The 17,622-nt window shown below is 45.4% G+C and overlaps 1 protein-coding gene across 1 annotated transcript in view; it reads right to left on the bottom strand.

Moving 5' to 3' along the window:
- EXO1 (exonuclease 1) overlaps window positions 1-17,622 on the bottom strand; it is a 237,624-nt gene that overhangs the window by 120,535 nt on the left and 99,467 nt on the right. Inside the window, exons 6-7 of the mRNA XM_086927581.1 lie at window positions 14,154-14,366; window positions 744-931 (exon numbers count right to left, since the gene is read on the bottom strand). Coding sequence (XP_086783707.1) covers window positions 744-931; window positions 14,154-14,366 — 401 coding nt within the window. The remainder of the gene's footprint in view (window positions 1-743; window positions 932-14,153; window positions 14,367-17,622) is intronic.

Raw genomic sequence — 17,622 nt, 5'->3', positions numbered from 1 at the left:
TCCTTAAAATTGAGAGCACAAACTCGCACAAGAGTGGACAAAAACAGTGTAGCAGGGGATATTCTATCCCTTGCAAATTAGTAGTTAAATCTAAAACGAATATAGAAAAACATACAAAAATATATTATTACTTTCGGACTAAAACAGGAAATGCAATCTATGATGTGCAGACTAAAACAAAACTAAAATGTGGTTAAAACTATCCTCTGAAACTAACTGTAGTAAAATAATATGCTGCTGGAAATAAGCAGCCCCAACTGAAGTCCATAAAATTAATTTTAGAGTGCACAATATATTTGAAAAGTTCTTCCACATCCACCTTTAACTCTAGCAATGCAGTGAAGCTGTATCAGTAAAACAAAACAGGTTTAACAGTCGTTTATGCTTAATGGTGTAAAGCATGCAACCAAATTATTGTTTGATAGAGCCCAAAAAGTACTAGCACCAGTAACACATTAATAAAGTGTTCTTAGGTTCTATGTTTTAAAGATGACAGATTGATTCAATAGATTTCAGTAAGTATTTTTGGGCGCCAGTCGCACTTCCTTCTGGGCACGATGACATGAAACACACAAAGTATTCTTTTGTATACTGAATAAGCCGTTATAAGAGTTCTTATTTTATAGTTTCCCTTCAAACAGTGTGCATTCAACTCCTAGGACAATGCATAAGATCTCTCACTTACTAGCACAAGAACATATGTGCTAAAAAAATATATAAACACCTTTCAATGTAAAGGATACTGTCCAGCATAAGTAAGAATTTCAGGATCAATACCGTCAGCATATGGGTTCAAAGGAACAAGTTTTCGGTTCATTGGGTCAAACACTAATTGATAAAGAAAGGTATTGTTGGCTCGGATAAATCCTGTGATGTAATCATCTGGTACAGTTATATTCATCTTTAGATATTGCCCAATTTTTTTAATGACCTATTAATGCCAAAAAAAGACCAATTAATGCAGAATACAAATTTTGCAAAAAACAAATAGTGCTTTCAATTTACAGTTACGTTTAAATCAATTCAATTTAGGCTTGTTAACCTATTTAAAGCAAATAAAACATTTGTGCAACAAATAAAATTTCGGTGAATTGTTGTATACAAAAAAAAAATCAGTAGTAATATAAGCTTAATAAAATATATACAGGTACATATATATTTTTTTAAAAATCCGTAATAAAATAGCAAAAATTTGAAATATCTAATTGGGAGAACATTTTTTTTTGCCTTAATAAATGGCAAGTTGCCTTTTCAGGGTATATTGAAACATCCTAGCCTGAGACCCAGTGAGTAGCCAATGTAAATATGGATTAGTTACTTACCTGTAATCCTAGTTCTCTTCCAGGGGTATCCTCATCAAAGTCATAAGCCATAGAATATTCCCGCCAATGTGCGGGACCCCGGAAACACTATATTATATGTGCCCCACATATATATACATATATATATATATAAATAATATATATATAAAAAACATGCAATAGCAGCCAAATAACATCAGAGCTGAAATATGCTGTGAAGAATTTCCACCATACATGTAATAATAAGCATTAGAAACATGAGAAACAACACCAAAGATTGTTTAGAAACTGTTTTAATGCTTAGAAAGCAGTAGAAATTCTCATAACTCACTGGAAGCATAGGAAGCTCCCAGGCTGCATTGCAAACACACAGTCTAAAAAGACTGAAAAGCTAACCTGTAGCTGAATAGCAATAAACTGACACCGTGCCTTTAAGGCACTCATGACCCCCTGTATCCCATCATGCCCCAGGGGTGACAGGTCAGTTGTTCTTTTCGGAGACTGAAAAACAAACCCAATAACAAATAGGTTAACAATATCTCCTTATTAAAGAGTATCCTTTGCCCGGGGAGTCGGGAGGGTTGCTTATGACTTTGATGAGGATACCCCTGGAAGAGAACTAGGATTACAGGTAAGTAACTAATCCTTCTCTTCCAGGGGATCCTCATCAATAGTCATAAGCATTAGAATAGAATAGCGAGCCTCTCCTCATCCCTGCGGGCAAAGGAAAGATAAGACAGTAATCTCATCAACAAGTCTGAGTAGACTATAGGCTACCCAAACAGATTCCTCAAGGAGGCTTGTCCTACTTGAGTATCGGCCCTGGAATCAGATTCGAGGCAGTAATGCCTTGTAAAGGTATGAACCGATTTCCAGGTTGCAGCCTTACATATTTCTGACATTGGAATGTCATGTAAGAAAGCTACTGTAGCGGCCTTCCCTCTAGTGGAATGCGCCTTTGGTGAAATCAACAAAGGCTTGCCTGCAAGTTGATAGGCCAATTTAATGCAAGAGACAATCCATCTGGAGATGGACCTCTTGGCCGCTGGAAAACCTGTTCTCATTGACCCATAGTTCACAAACAGTTGGTCCGTTTTCCTAATCCCTTTAGTCTTTTCCAAATAAAACTTTAGGACTCTCTTAAGATCTAAGGAGTGAAGTGACCGCTCGGCTGGGGTCGTAGGATTTGGAAAAAAGGAAGGGAGGGAAATAGACTGATTTATATGAAAATCAGATATGACCTTAGGCAAGAAAGATGGATGAGCCCTTAGGACTACTCTGTTGTGGTGGAAAATAGTATATGGTTCCTTCGCACAGAGCGCTTGTATCTCACTTACTCTGCGCGCAGAGGTAATTGCCACTAAAAAGGATGCCTTCCAAGAGATGTTGCAAGGAGGCCTTGTGGATGGGCTCGAAAGGAGTTGCCAGGGAAAGGAGGTATGGTAAAATGACGTCCTCCTGCCCCTTAGTCGGATCTAAGTGATGATCCTTACACCACAAGTAAAACCTTTTTCCACTTGAACGCATAGGACGCTCTCGTGGAAGGTCTCTTAGCCTCCTTTAAAATGTTCATGCATTTGGGAGGCAAGTTCAAATGTCCATATTGCAGGACCTCAGGAGCCATGCTGTTAGGTTCAATGATGGGAGGTTGGGATGCATTATCCTCCCGTTCATCTTGCTCAACAGATCCGGCCTGCAAGGGAGTCGTTTGTGTGGACACACAGACAGATGTAGAAGGTCCGGTTACCACCACTGCTGAGGCCAATCCGGAGCAATCAGGATCATTTCCATGTTCGACCTGAGGAGCTTGGAAACTACTCTCGGAATTAGAGCCAGGGGAGGAAATGCGTATGCGAACATCCCTGACCAATCCATCAGGAGAGCATTCCCCTGCGTTCCTGGTCGGTGGAACCTGGACGCAAAGGCGTGGCATTTGGCGTTTTCGTCGTCTGCAAACAAGTCTATGGATGTACGACCCAGCAACGAAAAAGCTCTTCTACTACTTCGTCGTTTAGCACCCAGTCTGGCTGATCTTCGAAGTGCCTGCTGAGTGCGTCTGCTTTTACGTTCAACTCGCCCGGAAGGTGCACTGCCACTACTGTGAGCCCTCGAGAGAGAAGCCAATGCCAGATTGTCTGAGCCTCTCGAGAGAGTGGGCGAGATCTTGTGCCTCCTTGTTTGTTCAGATAGAACATGGTGGTCGTATTGTCCGTCTGAACTAGGACTGAGTTGGATTCGATCGCTGGTAAGAAAGTTTGAGAGCCAGGAATACCGCTCCGAGTTCTAGCATGTTGATGTGGTATGTCTGCTCCTGCGCAGACCACTGTCCTTGAATTTGAAGAGGACCCATGTGTGCTCCCCAGCCTTGCAGCGAGGCATCCGTCACTATAGACTGGGTAGGAACGGGTTGGTGAAATGGTACCCCCACCAGCACATTCTTTCTCCGAGTCCACCATTTGATTGCATCTTTCGTTGCCTGGGAAAGTGTGATACGATCTTCCCAGCGTCCTGTCACTTGGTCCCACTGATCCTCCAGAGCCTGTTGTAGAGGCCGCATTCTCAGCCTGGCGTTTGGGACGAGAAAAATGCAGGACGCCATGGAACCCAGTAGGGAAGCTACTTGTCGGGCTGTTGGAAGCAGAGACTCCAGCAGAATCTCACATTTCTGACTCATGGAAAAAAGTCTCTCCTCCGAAGGAAACGCTTTTCCCAAGCTTGTGTCCAGAACGGAGCCTAGGTAGTGGCTGGACTGTGTAGGCCGCTGGACTGACTTCTCCAGGTTCACTTGGAGGCCGAGCCTGTGTAGCTGGTGCAGGCACAGTTGTAGATCGTGCGTCACTTGTACCGGAGATGGACCTTTTAGGAGCCAGTCGTCCAGGTATGGGTAAATGAAGAGACCCTTCTTGTGAAGAAAAGCCGCCACCACTGCCATGCATTTGGTGAAGACTCGTGGTGAGGACTTGAGACCGAAGGGTAACACCTTGTACTGGTAGTGATTGTTCCCTACGACAAACCTCAAGTACTTGCGATGTTGCTGAGCAATTGGGATGTGAAAGTACGCATCTTGCAGATCCACCGAACACATCCAATCTCCGGCTTGAAGATGTGGACATATTTGGTGAAGCGCTAACATGCGGAACTTTTCTTTGACAATGACTTTGTTTAATAGTCGTAGGTCGAGTATTGGTCTGAACTTGTCCTCCTGATCTTTTTTGGGGACAAGGAAGTATCTGGAGTAAACTCCCTTTCCTCTTAGAGCAAGAGGAACCTCCTCTATCGCTCTTTTTTGCACTAGGACTTTCACCTCTCTTCGGAGCAAGCTTAGCTGATGAGGGCAAGAGCTCTTTGAGGGATGCTCTTCGGAGGAGTCCGGAAACGTATCTTGTATCCATTGCGCAGTATATTCAGCACCCACTGATCTTTTGTGATGCTGACACACTCCGCCAGGTGTTGTGAAGCACTTCCTCCCACTGGAGTGGGTAACGGCGCCAGAGGAAGCCATGTTCAGGCCTTTCCTCCTCCTGTGGTATTGGAGGATTGTTGGTGACCTCCTCTACCTCTGCTGGGCTTGCCTCGAAACTGGGGTTTCCCTTGGTTTTTATTTTGGGACCACTGAGGGGTTTGAACCCTCTGTTGAGCCCCTCTCCCCCTGTTGGTCTTGAAGCGGCGCTTGAATTCTTTTTTCTTCTCCAAGCCCACTGCCTTCACCGTATCCAGTTCGGTCTTCATTCGGGTCATCTCTTCATCCGCATGTTCTCCGAAGAGAGCGGAACCCGAAAAGGGGAGATTAAGGATGTGATGCTGAGCATCCGGCTTTAGACCTGTAAGGCGCAACCAGGCCGATCTTCTGGCACAAACCCCATGAGAATAGGAATGAGCCGAAAGCACTGCACCATCCGCAGCCGTGCTTATCATCTGATTCGCCACCAGACACCCCTCTGTAACAGTCTCTTCAAAGTCCTTCTGGTCTTCTTTTGGCAGTTTGGCTTTGAATCTTTCCATAGAGTCCCATAAGGCTCTGTCGTATCGACCCAGAAGAGCAGCTGCACTAGAAACCTTGGAAGCAGCTGAGTTGCAAACCTTTCGACCCCAGGAGTCTTGAGCTTTGCTGTCCGTATCTGGTGGGACTGAAGAGGAACCAGCGACAGCGTGAGTCTTCCTCGCCGCTGCTACAATTACAGAGTCTGCCGGAGGGTCAGATTTTACAAACACCGGGTCAGAAGATGCCGGTTTGTACTTCTTCTGAATGCGGGCTGGTACCGCCCTGATCGCCGCTGGAGTTAGGAAAACCTCTTTGACTGGATCCATAATCCCCGGGACTAAAGGCAGCAGAGGCCGGGAGATGGCTTTCTTGTGTAAAGTCTCAAAAATGACTGTTGTTGTTACTTGAGGGACAGACATTTCAATGTTCAGCTTCAGTGCTCCTCTCTGCAGCACATCCAGATACGTGCCAATGTCATTCACTGGGGAGGACCTGGATGTAGGACTGTCAGTCAACGTAGGGGAGTAGTCCGTCTTGGACGGCCTGGTAGAAGAGGTAGATGACGTTGACGGAGTACGTCGACGTCTACGGTGAGCACTGGGTCTCCGCTCCCGCGATCTTTATGAACGCTCCTCCCGTCTAGGAGAGCGAGACCTGATCCGATCTTCTGTCCGAGGTTCCCTTCTAGGAGATCGGGATCTTCTGGGAGATCTGGCTGATGGTCTCACAGGCGATTTGCGCCTGGGAGGGCTACGCTTGTCCATCTCCTCCAACAGATCCTGAAGAGGAGACCTGTGTTGTGGGCTGACATATTCCTGCATACGCTTGGTAGCCCCAGAATCTCGCCAATGGTCCAAAGATTTGTACCATCTAGGTGATAGTCTGATTTGCTCGGCCGAAGGATCTGGCCGACGCTCATGAGATCTGTGTACAGGACTTCTGGACCTTGAAAGTTCAGTTGAGGAGCCAGAGGATCGTGAAGATGAATGACGGGAAGCAGACTCCGTCTCCATGATAGCATCTGAATGCCTCGACGTTGAGCGTTCTTCCCTCGCCGTCGAACGCCTTCGAGGAGTCGGCGGGTCAAACAATTTCGACCTCGAATGTCCATGAGAGGGTTTGTGGTCTCTCGACGTCGAGCGGCGATGAGCAGCCGTCGATGGAGTCCTCTGTCTCGACGTCGAACGGCGATGACCGGCCGTCGACAGAGCTCTCTGCCTCGACGCCGAAAGGCGATACCCGCCCGTCGACTGAGCCCTCTCTCTCGACGTCGAACGACGATGTCCAGTCGTCGACGGAGGCATCTCTCTCGACGTCGAACGACGATGTCCAGTCGTCGACGGAGGCATCTCTCTCGACGTCGAACAACGATGTCCAGTCGTCGACGGAGTTCTCTGTCTCGACGTCGAATGCTTGTGCGACGACGGCGGAGGGGTATTGGGCACCCTCGACGCCGAGCGCCGACGAGGCACTGACGGGGACTGCGGCTTCGACGCCGATCGACGAGCTGTTGTCGACGGCGGAGGGGTCTTGGTCCTCGACGCCGAACGCCGCTTCTTGGACGACGGCGGAGGGGTCACACTTCTCGGCGCCGGTCGTTGCCTGGATGACGACGGCGGAGGAGTGACCTCCCTCGACGCCGGTCGTCGCCTGGTTGACGGCGGCGGAGGGGTTATGGATCTCGACGCCGACCGTCGCCCGGTTGACGCTGGCGGAGGGGTTTTGGACGATGGAGCTGGATCCTTCGACGTACCTGGTCTTCTCTTCGATGGCGACGGTAGTTTAGAAGAGAAAAACTCCACCGGTGGTTCTTTTCTCAGCGCCGAGCCCGACGCTAAAGTAGAAGGGTATGAAGACTTCTTTTTTGAAGATGAATGAACCTTCTTGGAGCCCTTCTTCACCGGTGATCTTCCTCTTGAAGCCCTGTGAGCCAGGCCATAAATGCGAATCCTCTCCCTGTCTTTGAGAGTTCTTCCTGACAGGTGCTCACAATGAGGACAGGTGCCTGGATCATGATCTTCAGGCAGACACAGGATGCAGACGTCGTGGTTGTCTGATTTTGACTTCTTGTTGCCACAAGAAGGACATTTGTCAAAGAGTGAAGGCATTCTCAGAAGAAAATGTTCACTAAACTGACTGAAAAAAGCAGTATCTTACTTGACTAGATATTAATTGTTAAAGTAAAAGTAAAAATTGTCAAAAGAGAAGTATTTTTCTGTCAAAAACCAGAAAAATAGTGGAGCTGTGTAACCAGGGTCCTTCTCTGAAGGAGCCGGAAAGAACAACTGACCTAACTGTCACCCCTGGGGCATGATGGGATACAGAGGGTCATGAGTGCCTTAAAGGCATGGTGTCAGTTTATTGCTATTCAGCTACAGGTTAGCTTTTCAGTCTTTTTAGACTGTGTGTTTGCAATGCAGCCTGGGAGCTTCCTATGCTTCCAGTGAGTTATGAGAATTTCTACTGCTTTCTAAGCAAAAAAAACTGTTTCTAAACAATCTTTGGTGTTGTTTCTCATGTTTCTAATGCTTTTTATTACATGTATGGTGGAAATTCTTCACAGCATATTTCAGCTCTGATGTTATTTGGCTGCTATTATATATATATATATATATATATATGATTCATTTGCTGAGGAGGGTGCAGCGTTTGGGGACCCGAGGAAGCGCTGCTGCGCTACAGTGCTCTGGACTTGAAGGACTGTTTGCTGACTTTTGGAGCAATACAATCTTCCCCCACCTCATTCCCGCATATACCTACCAGACCTTGCCACTGCATGCTGGGACTTGTAGGCGCTGTCTACAAGACAGGCTACAGGAGGCATACACGCTGGGACAGCATAGGCGTGGGAGGAGCTGCGGTCTGCAAACGAGGAGAGGGCAGGACATTTAAACCTCGACTCACGCCCCCACACACGAGCACTTGCACCTGGCGCTGAAGAGGCAGACCACGCCGAAATGCTTCCGCCATAGAGGGTGCGCCATAGAGGAAAATAGACACTCTGGCTTGTGCAGCATGTTAAAGCGCTTTGAAGGATTCCCCTGTTGTGGCCTTTCTCTTTCGTTGAAGGAGCTTTCTTGGATATATATATATATATATATATATATATATATATATATATATATATATATATATATATATATATATATATATATATATATATATATATATATATATATATATATATATATGGGGCACATATAATATAGTGTTTCCGGGGTCCCGCACATGGGCGGGAATATTCTAATGCTTATGACTATTGATGAGGATCCCCTGGAAGAGAACTTAATTTGATTCTCATCCTTTTTTCAAATTGCTATATGGTATAATACCATAAATGGATCTACAGTGTTGAGGATGAACTAAGAAACAAGGGATGGATGATCCAACAGTTGTTATAGCTAGGATGTCATTCGTGTTCTGTTTTAGCTCTGATGAGAAATTTATTTACCTGAATGCATTTTCAAATTTGAAGGGTTTGGCCTTGCTGTCCGGTCTTGCCCCTCGCTCCCTTTTTGCCACCTCTTTGCTGCGTCCATTCGGCCCACAAAACGTATGGCAAAGGGTTAAACCTGAGAGATCGACGTCATCAGGGGCTCACTGAATAAAATTGGCCTGTTGGAGAGGCCAGTATAAGGGGACCTGTAGGAGGTATCTCGAATGAGACCCTTTAGCGGTTGCTGTTACTGGTAAAAACAAGGAGTCCTTCACACTTATGTCCTTTGGTCTCAGTCTGTGATCTTTAGGCTGTTTTGCCACGGCGAGGAATGCCAAGATGCTTGAGTGCCTAAGTCAACACCTATGGTGGTCAGGTGTACAGGCATTCAGGGATTTAGATGGGCTCAGAACCGTAGGATGGCGGCACGGCTCGAGGCCTCTCCTCTTCTTCGGATGCTGGTCGTTGTGATCCGGTGCCATAGAGGAGCGCATTGTCACTATTTCAGATATGAGAAAAGAGGCTTGAAAGAGATTGCAGTAATCATGACATTTCATGGCACACAGGAAGCTGCCACGTTGCAATCTTACAATTGCAATTGGCAGGTGAACCTTGAACGCAGGTTGATAATAAGGCAACATTTGAAGCATCTGGTATGGGCTGGAAGCTGGGACACAAATCCTTCCAGATTCATATCTTAAAGGCACGACTGGATGAGAGATGAAAGTGGCAATTAGGTGAGGCGAAGATATTGCAACCTTAAGAGTTACAAACTCTTTTTGATAACCCATTCAGACCATTCTCCTTTATGGGGGCTTATTTACCCAGACCTGTGGCTCTAAATGTTGGTTGCAAGATTGTGTCCTTGAAATTTTTATTTGTTGGAGATGGTTGGTTGGACTTCATTTCAGGCAGGCATTGAACATCTTTAGCTTAAAGGTTTTGCAAATGCAGGTGCTGTTTCCACAATACGGAAGAAGAAGAGGGCAGAGACTTGAAGGTCTCCACTAGTAACCAGTAGCAACTGAAAAATGGAATGACCTGGTGCCTGTACGAAATGGTGCTGGTCACTTAAATAGGTTATGAATCAAAGAATGTGTTGCAAAGTCATTCTGTGCCCTGGGCACCCTCGATTTCTTTGCTGACTGGTAGTGGTGGTGGTGGTGGTGGTGGTGGTGGTAACTGACTGACTGTCCCTAGGCTCTGCTTAACCAGGCCCAGGGCCAATGCTAGGCTGAATACACATTTCGAATACAGTGAAAACACCTACATACACTAGGGTACACTATGGGTAGGGTACCCCTATGATTGGCATAACCTCCCCTATAAGGCCCTAGTACATAATAGGGTAAGGGGGTTAAAACTACTGTTAAGTTCCTAGTATATAACAGGGCATGGCAGTTCAGAGGCCAGCAGCCCTTTCTGCATTTGCATGTGTGCACTGTTGAAGCCCGAGGTCGGTTTAAAAGCAGCACGGTGTTGCAGAACTGCTTTTTAAATGTAAATTGTGCCCAGAGTCGACTTTTTTGTTTGGGGTACTTACAAATTGATGAACTACAATATTTTGTATCCCCCCCAGGGTCTCCCCTAGGTGCCCCAGGGGTTGGGGGTCAGGTACTTATAAGGAGTATCCTTATAAAATATGATTTATATGCTTTGGGGATAGTAAAATTGAGAATGTCACTTTCCTCACTGTAGTAAAGTGCTTCCCAAAATCGACCTTTGTGCTAGGAGCACTGTGGAGTGAGGATCTACACAATTCTTATATATTCAGAACCCTTTAATTCTCCCCTGGGTGATTCAGGGGCGAGGGGTCCTGTAGATATAGACAGAATACTTATAAAATATGTTTTATAAGTCCTGGGGTAGGAGAAATTGCCCAGTTAATGTTCCCATTGTAGATCCCCAGCCACATAGTTATTAAATAATAACTGATTGCCATGTTAACCTAACGCTGGGCTTTGCAGAAAATATCATTTAAGAACAACATGCTTTTGTTGAATTTATTCTAAAATATTCCGCCTTCCAGTGGTCTGCCCTGATTGGTGAGAGTTAAGTGGGCTAGCCAGGCTGATTTGATGAAGTGATAAGTGGCACCTGGGCGAAGGAGCCCTCTGGGAGGAGTGGGTTCTGAGGCACAGAAATGTCAGAACAAGGGGGAGGGGTTGTAAACCATGAGCTTCAACAGAAGATGGGCACAGGCAGAGAAAGCCAGGTCCATTTATGCCCATCCACTCTGGACATAGCCAGATAGCAGACTTAAGGAGGGAATTTGCAGATGCCAGGGGGAGAGAGACTATGGAGATGAGCCATCCTGGAGTTTCCTTTAGCTATCTTTTGCCTCTCTGCTGAGACTTCAGCCATATTGAATTTTGGAGAAATAGTGTTTTTTGGGAAACCATTGTGCCACACTTTGGGGTGTTGCCCTGCACCTCATTTGGCAGGAGTGACCTGATTGACCCCAGAGAAAACTTAATAAATATATGAGAGGGGCAGAGCCTCTCAGATCTGATGCTTGAAACAACAGAAGATGAGTCCATGTTGGAAGTTTGAGTTTCACCAACCAGGCCCTGCACTCCGACTGACTGCGTCTACTGCACAATCTAGAACTACAGCCCTGTGGACTAACTCGCTACAAGAGGACTAAAGAGTGGAAAAGCTACAGGTTAATAGAGATCACCTGGACCATCACCACCAAGAGTCCCCAGCCTGGAGTGACTCCAGTGGATTTGTAAGGCGTTTGTCCAAGTGGATTATAGGAATTGAAGGACCAACCTTTCAAGGACCATCTTGGAGCTTCCAGACCCTTTAAGTACGTGTTGGACACTTTGGGACCCTCAGAGGAAGACGTTTAAGGAGTTTGAAGAAGTTTGGAGCAACTCTGGAAATAAGTGGACCGACTCGACCTGGCCAGCCAAGTCAGCAACCCTGAACCATGACACTGCCTGCTGTCCAGGTTCGTCCCACTGAAAAGATTCAGAGGTTCGACTTCCAGAGTTTGACCGGGAGCTGGTCAAAACCTAAGCCAGAGAACTCTCACCGAATGTGATCTGGTGAAGAGCATTGAGGGACCCCGGGAGAAAAAGCTCCGTAAAAGATTCTTAGTCCAAAGGTAGAAGAGGTGACCGGTACCAACCATGAGAGTTCAGCTGCACACCTTCAACCGCGAGCCGGCCTGGATCCTTGGTTCCAGGCCTGCAGGAAAGCTCTGGAGGTCTGATTCCAAAGGTTTGACCGGGAGTTCGATTAAAAGCAAGCTGACGAACCCTCACCAAATTCGGATGAAGGAGAGCTTCAAGGAAACCCGGCAGAAAAAGCCCCAAACAAGTTTCTAAGTTAGGAGGTAAAAACTTTGACCGAGGCCTACCGCGAAGGGTAGCCACTCAAGGCTCCATCGTGGTCGGCCTGAAAGTTTGGCTTGGCCACAGTCTAGCGCAACCAGATGTCCTAATGGGTGCTATAGATTTATATGTGCTATATAGTGCTACATCTTTAAAACTTCATATCTACGGTTCCCTACATTGGATATTTTTAGTTTTGGTGTCATTTTGTAGATACAAATATGTCCTATTTTTATAAATTAGTGTTGGATTTTTATTGTGTGTAGTGTCTTAATTATTTACTGAATTGGTGTTTTTAAACGCTTTATATACCGTCTATGAAGTTAAGCCTGCCTGCTTGCAGCCAAGCTACCAAGGGTTGAGCATGGGAATAATTCTCTGAGACGCATTCTGAGCCCTAGACAGTGTTAGTGGGCTTACTGCCGGTGGTAGACGCATATTTACCACTATTAATAAACCACTTTCTAACAGTATGACTGAGACTTCAAAGGTCATTATGGATGAGATGTTGTTGGTGATAAATCATTTGGCAATGTTGAAGGCTGCTGAATTCTATATTATTGGGAAGCAAAGCCTCCGTAGTCTATTAAACAAAGTATGTCAATGTTGACTTGACTGGTGGCTTTTTTCTGTGCAGTATGGGAGCTCAGCGCCTGCGAGATGAGGCTGTACAAGTGACAGGTGTGAATCTCCATCTGCCACTGACTGGAGACCGACTGAGGTTTTTCCCAGGAATTGGAGATGGGTGAATTGATGCACCTTCCAAGTGGAGGGCACTTAGTTACGAAGTTCTTCAGCATTGCCTCTTTCATATATTTCATATATTCATAAGTTTAAATCATTCTACAATTGTCAAGCAGGGAGTCCTTAGTAACCTTAAAAACAGTAAACAGTGTCAGGCACGGCCGGCATAAATCGAGGAAGGAAGGGGGGATATTGGGGAGGGGGGATACGGGGGTAGGATATTGGGGGGGATATTGGGGTGGGAAATTGAGGGGGATTTTGGGGGGTATGCTGCTTGCAATTCTGATTCAAGTATATGAATGATCCAAACCTGGAGAAGAAATGAGTCACTAATTTGAACTTGTAACTTCAGATCTCCAGTATTGGCATCTTTTATATATTCACATGCAACCCTCCTTCCTACCTGGTTAGAGACTCACTTCTATCATATGTACTCCTCACACTTATGCTATGAACCATGAGCTACAGAGGCCTCTAGGGGAATACCAACACTCAGGGCTACCATCCATTGGCAGAAGTTTGTGTTGTTTTGAAACAAAGACTGTTGTTGAGGCCTATGGCCATTTTAACACGGTTTTTTGCTATTTAAAGTTGCAATGGATTCCCAGTCTGCCGACGGAGAATAATCCAAGAATGTGAATATATGAAAGGATCAGAGAATTGGATTTACAGGTAACTAATTTCTTGTTTTTCAGAGGAGTAGGGTGGTATTGCTTGTGTAAGGTTAATAACGAAGGTCCCCAGTGTGAAAAAAGGTGACTTCATTATATAAGAAAGAAGACTCTAGTTCACATAAGAGTGGGCATTCTATCATTAAAAAGTTACATCTCTTAGAATAGGACAATGCAGCGCCGCCGACGTATGTTCTGCGGGTGGACGTATGTGACCTTCAAGCCTGTGCATGCTGGATTCAAAGTTCAGCTCTGTTAGTCTTCTCAAGGATGTTTTGGGTGGATTTTTCAGTGTAATTGAGAAGTGCGGAATCCGAGTCGAAGCCCTCATAGTTCGGCAGGCTTGATATTAACAAAGTGTGTTGTACATACAAGACACAGCTTTCACTAATGAGAATTTCACAATCAATTGTTCTCCTGTAGCAGAAAAAAAACATGAAACTAAGCATGATGGCTCATTAAAACCCCGTTATTAGGTTGTCAAAAAGTCACCACCTGGCATAGGAAAATGATCAGAACATTAACACGGGGCAACAATTTTTTAGCGAAGTTAGAAATAATTAGGCATTGATGCGCTTGCCTTTTGACGCTGCCTAATTAACCGGAATATACTGTGGGATAAGCTGCAGAGAATAAATACTTTAGCATGTTAAAAATAGTATGTTTTTAACATCTTACCTTTATTATATCAGGATTGTTGGCTATTTTTAACAGCTTGCATGCCTTGGCTAACCCAATACCATGGAGTGATGACAGGTAATCACAGCCAGAGAGTATACACATATAGCGGAATTTCTCTTCGGTAAACACATCCCCAAGCTGTTTGCACATTCCAAGTCGTGCTTGGTCAATCTCCAATCCATTTCCAAACTTGTCCATCTTTAAAATAACCTATAAATAAAATAAGGTGAAGTGAGCAAAGGTTACTTCTATTGACAAACACTAATCAAAAGTTTCCTATTTTATTTCAAAATAGTGAAAATAATGATGAGTGATCCATCTAGATATCACAATGAACTAGTCCCCCAGCTTTTAAAGAAATGTGCATGAACATTTAATCCAAATGGCTGTGCCTATAAGCCATAGTTGTTTGAATATAGAGGCAAAGTTTGAGCAATGTTTGTTGTCTAGGATGCCCATGAGATCTTACAGAAAACACCAAAAACAACAAGCATTGGAAATGCAATAGGTCTCGCAGCATTAGAGTTAGTGCTTTTAGAATTGTTTATGGGTTTTTTTGTAAATCTTTAGCATTTTTGTTTCCTGTAGCCAATGCTAAAGAATTTAAAAAAAAAAGCCATAAACATTTCTAAAAGCTCTAACTCAAATGCTCCGAGACCTATTGCACTGTGTGAGGGTGAGGGGTTGAGGGTGAGTGAGGGTGAGTGAGGGTGAGGGTGAGTGAGGGGTTGAGGGTGAGTGAGGGTGAGGGGTTGAGGGTGAGTGAGAGTGAGGGTGAGTGAGGGTGAGAGTGAGGGTGAGTGAGGGTGAGTGAGGGTGAGTGAGGGTGAGGGTGAGTGAGGGTGAGTGAGGGTGAGGGTGAGTGAGGGTGAGGGTGGGTGAGGGTGAGTGAGGGTGAGGGTGAGTGAGGGTGAGGTATTGAGGGTGAGTGAGGGTAGAGGGTGAGAGAGGGTGAGGGTGAGAGAGTGTGAGGTGATCTTCTAGGTATGTATGTGCAAAGACTCAAAGACTTACGCATCATTTGTGCCTGCCATGCCAGTAATCTTGTAGTCCACACCTTGCCTTGCCTTCTGCCGCCACATTGCTTGTTGGAGTTCATGTTTTAATGAGGAATTGTTTCTAGTACAGTGTGGGTGAGTGGGGTGAACAACACGCTAATTTTACAGCTACAGTTTCTGCACTAACATAGCTTTTCTGCTTTTGTAGTGCAACTCTCCAAAATAGCGAGTGCATCGCAAACTCAATTTTGCTGCAAAACTACAGTGCTGTAACAATTAACGTCTGTTCTTTGTTGTGAAAACACACTTCTGTGCTCCAGTCAGTATTTTTGTGTGTCAAATGACTCAATATCTTTCAGAAGTGAAAGGTGGGGGGGCTTCCGAACGTCATTTTAAAACTCAGTTTGGGCCGGGTCTACACTATACTAGTCTGCCAACTTGAACTCACATTAAGCAGGACGCTTCCAAACTCACTACATGTGGCGTCATACAAAGTAAATAACTGACTCACTTCAGTGTTCAAACTAGTCTTCCCTCTTCCTGTTGAAGAAGAGTGTTGCTATGTTGCTCATTCTGAGAGAGCCGACAGTGCCGATCATAAATTCTCCACATCGTTCGTTCGTATTTGCTTGGTCTGCTTCGGTTCAGTGTTGCTGGGGGCGGGCCAGGGCTGCATTTGGTCCTGTGGGGGGTAGGGGCAGTCTACAACAGCCTGCGTAACCTTTTTTTTTCAAATTAAATTCCACGTGACCACGCCCCGGCACACGCACCGCAAGAGTCATTGCCGCCAGAGTTCAGCACGACGTGGAGGCGGGCACTGTTCTTGGAGCAGCAGCAGTATTTAGCAGGCCTCTTATAAAGGCAGTGCCACCAGCAAAGTAAACCTGTGAGTAAAAATGAAAAACCAAACCATTCTACGCAATTGTATATTAGCGTTATTTTCTCCTCAAGCGAAAGGATCGGAGACACGGCGACACGGCGGGCAGGGGAGGGGGCGGAGCGGGTAAAATAAACAAACAAGACGGAGGGAAGAGAGGGGAGGGGGGAGGAGAAATGCGACACGGCGGGAAGGGGAGGGGGCGGAGCGGGTAAAATAAACAAACAAGACGGAGGGAAGAGAGGGGAGGGGGGAGGAGAAATGCGACACGGCGGGAAGGGGAGGGGGCGGAGCGGGTAAAACAAGACGGACGTGCACGCGCTTTTAAGCTCAATGCGCATGCGCATTGAGCTTAAAAGTCACGGGCACTGCAAGGAATCGCCACGATTCCTTGCAGTGTGGATAAAGAGTGGATAAGCCCCCATAGTCTCGCTTGCTCGATGCGCATGCGCATCGACAGGCGAGACCTAAAAAGCAAGATGCAGAACCTTTGTTTTTAAACCCAATCATGGCTCACTTGAAATATTTTTTGAGCGAGTCTGCTTCAAATCTTGGCCCCTGACAGGTATAATTCTTAGTTCTTGGAATCACTGGATATCAGCCAGCACAAGATCAGAGCTTGAAATAACAACAAATTGCACCCAGACACCCAGGTCACGTAATGCAACGGAAACATCGTGGGCCTGGTAAAATCTCTTCAAGAAAAAGTGAAATTTATTTTTCAAATGCAGGTTTTTTTCAAATATGCAAAATGATTGCATACTTAATTTCCATCACGTGATGCTGTAGTGCTGGGCCAGGGTCAGATAGATGTATAATGGCACTTCAAATGTGACTGGCACCCTTTCAGATGCAAGAAAGGGATATGACTAACTGGGACTCAGCAAAGCTGACATTTGAGAGGCGATTACGACTTAGGCCTGCCTGTAGCAACTAATACCAGCACTACTAATACTTGACTGATCTGATATGTAACAGAAGATTCACAAGCCTACCAGACTTTCAGTAGCAATTCTGTGACGCTGTTGATCATTACCAGGCTGTAATAGTGTTTTGCAGGCGATTCTGCCATGTGGCAATACCCCTCGACCCTGACCACCTAGAGATGGCCTGGTAGGCTCTGCTACAAGTCTGTCAATCTTTCATAGATGTTTCTGAAAGGTGATGCGTAGTTGCAAAACTGTCCCATGTTGCGGGTAACACACAGTTAGTTCAGGGTTTTTAGCAAGCAGACTACTGCCTTCCGGCACTTACAGTTTTCCTTTAAGTGTCAGCGATAAAGTGTCAGCCTGTGAAGTGATGTTGGCTAATAAGTCAAAACCAGTGCCAGGAATTACATTTGCCCTTGAGCTTCCCACCCTACTAGTCTTCCAGAGGAAGGTTAGGGAAAGGTTGTCCAACATGAAAGAAAATACAAATTATATCACTGTCAAGACAAGTCAGACAAAGATTACTAGATTACACAAATGAAAACTCTGAACATCTCATTTCAATTATTCCATTCATGGATTGATTCAATTCCTTAACAGAACATGGAATACAAAGCCACGCACTGCGGTCAACACCAGGTCAATGATAGCAAACATATCAT

This window comes from Lissotriton vulgaris, chromosome 6 (genome assembly GCF_964263255.1).
Source record: "Lissotriton vulgaris chromosome 6, aLisVul1.2, whole genome shotgun sequence".
Taxonomy (NCBI): Eukaryota; Metazoa; Chordata; class Amphibia; order Caudata; family Salamandridae; genus Lissotriton; species Lissotriton vulgaris.
Note: the sequence above shows the minus strand (reverse complement) of the source record. Positions and strands in the feature narration are given on the sequence as shown.